The sequence below is a fragment of the Hypanus sabinus genome, chromosome 4 (assembly GCF_030144855.1).
Source record: "Hypanus sabinus isolate sHypSab1 chromosome 4, sHypSab1.hap1, whole genome shotgun sequence".
Taxonomy (NCBI): Eukaryota; Metazoa; Chordata; class Chondrichthyes; order Myliobatiformes; family Dasyatidae; genus Hypanus; species Hypanus sabinus.
The window spans coordinates 48,410,976-48,419,111 of record NC_082709.1 but is presented as its reverse complement, the minus strand read 5'-3'; the positions used below and the strand labels follow the sequence as shown (position 1 = coordinate 48,419,111).

General features: G+C 40.3%; 1 protein-coding gene across 1 annotated transcript; it reads left to right on the top strand.

Moving 5' to 3' along the window:
* Positions 1-364: 364 nt before the first annotated feature.
* LOC132392094 (gamma-crystallin S-1-like) lies at positions 365-4,230 on the top strand. The gene is made up of 4 exons (XM_059965946.1): positions 365-715; positions 2,297-2,311; positions 2,406-2,648; positions 3,955-4,230. Exons 1-4 carry the CDS (start codon positions 365-367, stop codon positions 4,228-4,230), a joined length of 885 nt encoding a protein of 294 aa, XP_059821929.1.
* Positions 4,231-8,136: the final 3,906 nt, after the last annotated feature.

The window sequence follows — 8,136 nt, the reverse complement described above, 5'->3', positions numbered from 1 at the left end:
TGCCAACAATCGCATTCTGAAAGCTAATTGCCCAGCTCACATAGCTCATAACGCTTGCAAGCACGCCTGTGATCAGCTGTCAGTGGACATTGAGACAATTGTTCTAAAGGTCTATAGCCACTTCTCAATATCTGCTTCCTGAAGAGAACTGTGTTCATTTTTTGCCTTTGTTCACAATGAGTGGCGTGAAATTCTGCGTCGCATTTGCACACGATGGCTCTCTGTCGAACGTTTCCTGTAAAGCTGGCCAGCTCTTACCTCATACTTCAGCTCCCTTGAGGCTTGTCCTGTGGCACTGAAGAGGATTTTTGAGGATGAAGAAAAAACTGGAACTACTGAAATTTATCTGTGCTTTTTCCACAACATGGGGTGTGTTCTTGACCAACTCGTAAAAAAGCTGAAGGAAGCAAAACTCTGCCTCACAGATGTTTACGAGGAAGTCCGAAATTTCAAAATGAAGGTGCTTCAGCGGAAACAGGACAGCCTCTTTGAATACCAGACCAAGCAGCTGACAGACAAACAAGTGCTAGCACAAAGGTCCAAGCAGCAACAGGACTTTGTGAAGTTCTATGACTCTGCCATTACATACATTGACAAGTGGTTTGATTTCTCACCAGAAAATGTAATGATGAAACTGAAACCGATCAGCCTCTATGAAGAGCTCTCTTTCACTCACCTGGAGCAGGTGGTGGCTGCCCTCAAAATGACAGAGACAGTCAATATGGACCAACTCTAGGAAGAGTTTTGTGCTTGCCGGGAGGAAATACAGAAAGCCAGACAGGATACCACAAAATCCACCAGTGAGAAGTGGGTGGCAGTTTTCCAAAACATAGGGAAAGCCAACTTGATCAACATGTTCAGGATTGTCTCATTTGTCCTCAGTGTGCCAGGCTCAAATGCCTTTGTAGAAAGGATCTTCTATCTGATGACCATTAAATGGTCAGACTCAAGAAACAGATGCAGCATAGGGCTGATTAAAAATGAACTTCAAATATCTGTGAACTGTGACGTCATGTAAGGACTTCTCTCTGGCTGTGCAAAAGGACAAAGGATTGCTTGAATCAGTCAAGAACAGCAAGAAATATCCATGGAAAAAGTAGACCTGGTGAGTCCCCCCTCCTTTCCTCTTTAACAGTGATTATATGTCTATAGGCACATACAGATAGGGTCATTTGGTGTTATTCCATGTCTGACTGGTAGTCAGATTATGCTCTGTATTATGCTTTGTTATAATTTGGTGTTACACTTCACAAATAACACTGAAGATATGTATACATGGTTCATATATTGGATTTGTTTGCCTACTCGGGGTTGTTTTTTCTCTCTCTCTCTTTTGAAAAAGGTCCCTGTTACCATCTGCTAGCTGCCAGCCCCCTCAGTCACTTCATCCTGGACCTGCACCATACCCACACCGCCGCGGCTCGCCTCCTTTTGTCCCTTATTTGGGAGTGAGAAAGTTGGCAATCCTAGTTATTGATGTGCACAAGCCATTGGATGATACTGTCCCAGTTCCTCGCTGTGCTGTAGACTGAGAACAGAATGATTGGGCGATTATTAGTTAGAGAGGATTAATCCTGCTTTTTATTAATAGAATGTACCTAGCTGTAAGCTTCTATCAATGTACAACTGTTTCCGGAGCACAAGTTTTCACCACTACAACTGAGATCTTGCCTGGTACCATTAACCATTCCTGTGTCCCGTTCAGCCATCCTTTTACTTCTCTTCCCCATTATGATATATATTCAGCCAACTTAAAAATTAAAATAGCAAAAAAGTAAAAAGAACAAAAACTTGCCATGGTGCATATACAGAACTAATGAATGTCACTGACAAGTAAATGGAGCATCAGCATGCTGGGTCCTGAAAACCCCTGTAAGGTTCAGCTAAGCATGCACCGATGGAATTAAAGCAACTTTTGCTGACTCTTCACCCTGACCTGTTTGGGTAGATGTCTGTGTCATTGTATCAGCCTATCAGAAGTGGGCCCTTTGTGCTCAGGACTTGTTTGAGAATTGCAGTGGAAGCAGGCTTTATGGAGCACAAAGGGTTTTAATGCATGGTCAATCTATACACACAATTAAAATGGCATGGAGGCAAAATGAGACCAAAAATACATAGGTGCTTTTAAGTGCTGCCTTTTACAAAAAGACTTTATGTCACTTGCTTTGTTGTTTTTAATGCTGATTTTAAAAAATTGCAATTATTAGAATAACAAAAGCACATTCTACACAGCCTTTCAGCTCGGCGTATATAAACGGTACTGTGTGAGGCTGTGAAACATTCAGTCAGTTACCAGGCTAAAATGGGAAAGGTAAGGATAATACAGAATTTATATGTTGTATTAGAACTATTTATTCTATTTCTCTTATTTAGAAACTGTTGATAAACCTGCTGGTTTTTCACAGATCATCTTCTACGAGGACAGGAACTTCCAGGGTCGGCACTATGAGTGCAGCTCCGACTGTGCCGACCTCTCCCCTTACTTCAGCCGCTGTAACTCCATCCGTGTTGAGAGTGACTGGTGGGTGTTGTACGAGAGACCCAACTACATGGGATACCAGTATGTCCTGAGCAGGGGAGAGTATCCTGACTACCAGCGCTGGATGGGATTCAATGACTGTGTCAAGTCCTGTCGCACCTACCCTTACGTAAGTTACTACAGGAGGCATCTATGTTCTACTCAATCACGAAGGTGACCACAGGATTGAGTATATTTTTCCTCCAGCTTTAGGAACAATTTCAACTTTTCACTCTAGTACAGTAATTAGTTGGTGGAAGCCTTGTAAATTCCCAGTTACCAATTCACCGTAACCAGTCAAAGTTAATTTCTGTTCTTGCAGTCAATACACACAGTGGATATTAAGGCCATTTTAAATATACTATTTAAAAATGTTAAGGCATTATATGATGCCCAGTCTGTTGCAAAGCTCCAGAGGCTTTGGAGCAAAGCAAGTTGCTTGTTTGTTATAGATCAATGATCTAGAGTCAATAGTGATTTTCTGTATTGAAACTGAACGTGATAACAAAGAACTGGCTGCATTTGCATCCATACCTTTACTTCTATAGTGTACTTTAGTAGCAGCAATTTCTCCCCATCCCACCCTCAACATTATGCATACAGTGAAAAAGACCTCACAATAATAATAGATAATATTTGACTGATGTGGTGCAGATGTTGACTAGAATCTATAATGACAACTCCCCATCTAGTCTATAAACTAGTCTTTATCCCAGGGTCAAAATCTTTAATACTTGAGGGTATTCACTTAAGTTGAGAACAGGCAAGTTCAAGGAAGTGCAGGACACCTTTTGTGCACAGTGTGTGGGTGCCTGGATTGCTCTGCCAGTATTGGTAGTGGAGGCAAATGCAATAATGGTGTTTAAAAGACTCTTAGATAGATACATGAATATGTAGATATTAGTATATGAATGGAAGGATATGGACATTGTGTAGGCAGAAGTGATTAGCTTAGTTAAGCATTTTATTAGCTCAACACAGCATTATGGGTCGAAGGGCTTGCCCCTCTGCTGTACAGTTCTACATTCTATCTACTGCATGTTCTATGTTCTATCTACTGTATATTCCATGTTCTATTTACTCTATGATCTATGCTCTGTGTTCTATCCATTGTATGTTCTGTGTCTATTTACCCTATGTTCTATGTTCTCAGCTACTGCATGTTCTTTGTTCTATGCTCTATTTACCCTTTGGTCTATGTTCTATCTGCTCTATGTTCTACGTTCTAAGCAGCTACTTTATGATATAAAGGTAAAGAGGAGCAGTTTATTGCTATCAAAACTCAAGCTTTGTCAACCTGTTTAGTAAAAACTATTCCAAACGTCTCTAAGGTGTTACCTGGTCCCTGCCACAGTCATTTTTTTTTTGGATATCTCTCTCCATGCAATATCAGAATATGCATTTCCATTATGGTTACAATTGTCTTTCTCTTTCAGTACCAAGGAGGAAACTATAAGATTAGGATCTATGAAAGGCCTGACTTTTCAGGGCAGATGATGGAATTCGTGGACGACTGTCCCTCTGTCTACGATCGTTTCCGTTACCGTGACATCCACTCCTGTCACGTCATGGATGGTTATTGGATCTTCTATGAACATCCCAACTACAAAGGACGACAGTACTTCCTGAGACCCAGGGAATACAGGAGGTTTAATGACTGGGGCAGCTCCTGCGCTACCATCGGGTCCTTCAGGCGCATGAGGGACTTCTAGTCTGTTACCATGAAACATGATCCATATCTTGTTGAATCCATGGTCAACATAATAAAATAACCTCTATTGCACCATTATATTGCTTAATGGATTCATTTTGAAATAGAAAATCCAATCATCAGTAGAATCAGGGATTCTCATTCAGGTATTTCTAAACCATTATCCTTCAATAATGTGACAATCACAGACAGGATCTGATATGCAACAAATTGGTGTGATGTAATTCCAGCCAAACTCCTCAGAATATGTTCATTGAGATATTCAGTGGTGGTCTAGAAAATGCTTGTGTGCCAATAATAAATAGGGTTCATTCAGGAATTGGAGGTATTTGGGAATAAGAGGAGGAATTCATCCCCTAAGGTTGTTTGCCATTGAATGGGATCATGGCTGATTTATGCTCAAACCTAAATCCCTTTCTGTCCACAAATTTAACAATGCCTGTCATAAAACTGAGGAGTGACAAAGCATAATGAGAGTTCGCAGTGAACAGTTCCAAACTTCTACCACCGTCACCTAACTTAAATCCTCAAGTACTGGGCTCTCATTTTTAAGACTATCTCGCCTGGTCAAAGATTTCTTTACCAATAAAAAAAATACTTTCCATCTACTGCATCAATTTCTCTTAATATCCATCTATTGGCGTAGAACCGCTGGGTAAGACAACAAAGATACAGACTCTTCAGCTCAACCAGCCTACACTGACCACCCAGCTAGTCCAATTTCCTGTGTTCAGTTCGTATCCCTCTAAAAGTGGCCTCTCCATTCACCTATCCAAATGCTCCTTAAATAACATTACTGTACCAGCCTCAGCTTCTTCTACTGGCAGCTCATTCAATATACTCACCACCCTCTATGTGAAAACGTTGCCCCCGAGGTCCCTTTAAATCTTTCCCCTCTCACTGTAAGAAAACTTCAATTGAACTGTGCATTTGCCTTACAAATACAAATGCTTGCAACTCTATACAAGTTCTATATCTCTCCTCATAATTTAATCTATGACATTGTTCTTTCAAAGCCAATGTATTCTTCTGTGGTGTGTTGTCCAGTCTACTTGCTGTGCTCTATCCATAGCTTTGAATTGGGTGCCATTAATCCTACTGCATTGTGCTCCAGTCCTCTTAAGGTAAAGACCAACATTGCATTTGGTTGATTATTTCTCGTACCTGTCCATGGTGTTTTATCTGACATCCTCTGGACTTCCACTGGTTCTACTGCTTGGTATTTAGAAAGAACTCCACCCCAACCTTTATAGGTTGAAAGTGGATGGTCTTACATTGGCCTACAGGGAAATCATCTTGCTCTTGTTCTTTGATTAGCCTTTGTTCAAGTATCATTTTCCTCACTTGAAGTTGTAAAAATAGCTTGCAGTAGGTATGAAGCAAATGTGGGAGTTTACAAATGACAAAGCCAAGTTATTATTGATGAAACATGCTGAAACTCAGAGGTTAATAGGTTATTCATTGGGCAAGGCATGAAGGGATACAGGAAGAAGATTGGGGCTGAGAAGAAAATTGGATCAGCCATGATGAAATGCCAGGGCAAACTCAATGGTCAAAATGGCCTAATTATGCTCTTATATGTTATAGTCTTATGGTCTAAACATAACTCATTCTTCTCTAGGCATATGCTTCATCTTAATAGGTCTAACCTTACCCAGTGTTACATCAGACTAGATCTGACACCTGACCCCTTACATAAGTGCTCCTTGTTTGGATATATAGAGGAAGAAATACTTACAAAATTTAATGTATGCATCTTGAACCGAATACAGATAAAATACCATTTTATGTCTACTGTTTTACCTGACTCCTAAGACCCTTTGCCTTGCAAAATGAGCTACAAAGTATAGTTGCTTCAAGGCAGGAAGTCACAATTTTCATCTTGCTTTCTCCCAATGACATATAACCCCTTTTTATCTCAATCCCATGGTACACAATCAGGACTTGCATCAGAAAATAATAAGAAAATGAAAAATAAATCCATCCTATCCTGGCCCATTGAACTAATTACTCCAAATCTCCATCTCCAAATCATTGGGGACCTGAGTAACCCCAACCACAATCTATTCCAGCTGCTACCATCCGAGAAACAATACCGCAGCATAAAAGCCAGGACCAACAGGCTCTGGGAGAGCTTCTTCCACCAGACCATCAGACTGATTAACTCACTCTAATTTGAATGTATTTCTAGGTTACATTGTATTTCTAGGCTCTATTTATTATAAATTACTATGATTGCACATTGCACATTTAGATGGAGACATAGCATAACAATTTTTACTTCTCATGTATGTGAAAGATGTAAGAAATAAGTTAATTCAATTTTCTTTCATACCATGAAATAAATGTTGAAATTCCTTTGTTGCTTTGCATTGTTATAACCATTTTTATATGTAGGGTGCCACAATAGTGTAGTTAGCATCACATTACTACAGCACCAGCAACCCAGATTTAATTCTTGCCACTGTCTGTAAGAAGATTATACATTCACCCTGTAACCATGTGCATTTCCTCCAACTGCACCATTTTCATCCCACATAGCTCAGTAGGTTAATTGGTTGCATGCTGTAATGGGCAGCACAGTCTCATTGGGTCAGAAGGGCCTGTTAGCACGCTGGATCTCTACATTAAAAAAATTCTCCATCCTCATGAATCTCTGGGCTCACTTGAAGCAAAGGGGACAGAAAATAATCATTCATCCCCTCAGACAGAGAGTCACTGCCTTAACTCCAGGTACCCACTCTTACATTTCACCTTCTCACCAGAACATTTCTCTTTTTTATCCTGTGAACAGTGGGCTGATCAATCTATTCCCCATCAACCTGGCAGATTGGGCACTCACACTTGACAACTTCTCTTTTAACTCCACATCCAGCAGATAAATGTTGTCATTGAGTGAACATTAACCGGCCCCATCAATTTTTGCCTTTTATAGGACAGCTTATGCAACGCCATTTGACACACCCATTTCACCCTTTGCAGATTGTCCAGTTTGACTCAACAGAGACTTCTGTGGTGAGTGAGAAATGAAATTGCAAAACAAAGCCCCTTTTGTTTTCTCAGATGGGCATAAAAATCCCAGATTCCAAGACACTGATTAACCACTAATGCCTTCATCAATGAAACAGGAACATGATCAGTAGGACATTGCTGCTTGTGGGAACTTGTGAGTGAACTAGCTCTGCCTTTCTCTATTTCAACACTACCTGCACATCAGAAGTCGTAGTCAGTCCTTTGGAGTTAAGTGGGTTTGGCAAACTAGAAGCTGTAGAATAAATTCAATTCTTTCCAGTTGTCTCTGTTTCAAACCTAACAGGCACCTGCAATACAACGGAACAAAGTCAGTCAGAGCCATTTGTTCTTGTACATCTCAATGATGCTGCCATAAATATTCCCAATTTCTTTGGATTGCTGTGACTGCACATAGCATTTTCTGCTTCTGTTGACCACAAAAAGAAATTCTTAATAGTTGATATTACTTATTCAACCTCAATGCACTGTGTGATGAATTGATCTGTATGAACAGACAAGCTTTTCACTGTACATGTGACAATAATAAACCAATGCCAATAGTAGTTGGTGACAGCTGTGGAGGAGAGAATGGGTGCATTCAGTCAGCACTACATCCAGATGAGACCCCATCTGCCTACGATTGCTACTTCCTACATTTCTAGCTTGAGTATGGCTCAGGGTGAATACAGAATGAAGCAGTCTCCTCTGATCTTTTGTTTTCACTATCACATTTCGTGAAATGCTGAATTTCACGCCCAGCACCAAATGCATAACGGAATGATTATAATGAAATAAAATTCACCAGTTTAACCGTTGGAGTACAATGTTGTATGTTAATTCCACGTTGTCATTTCCTCTTCTAAAAGCTGATCTCTTCCTTGTGAATGGTTGTGCT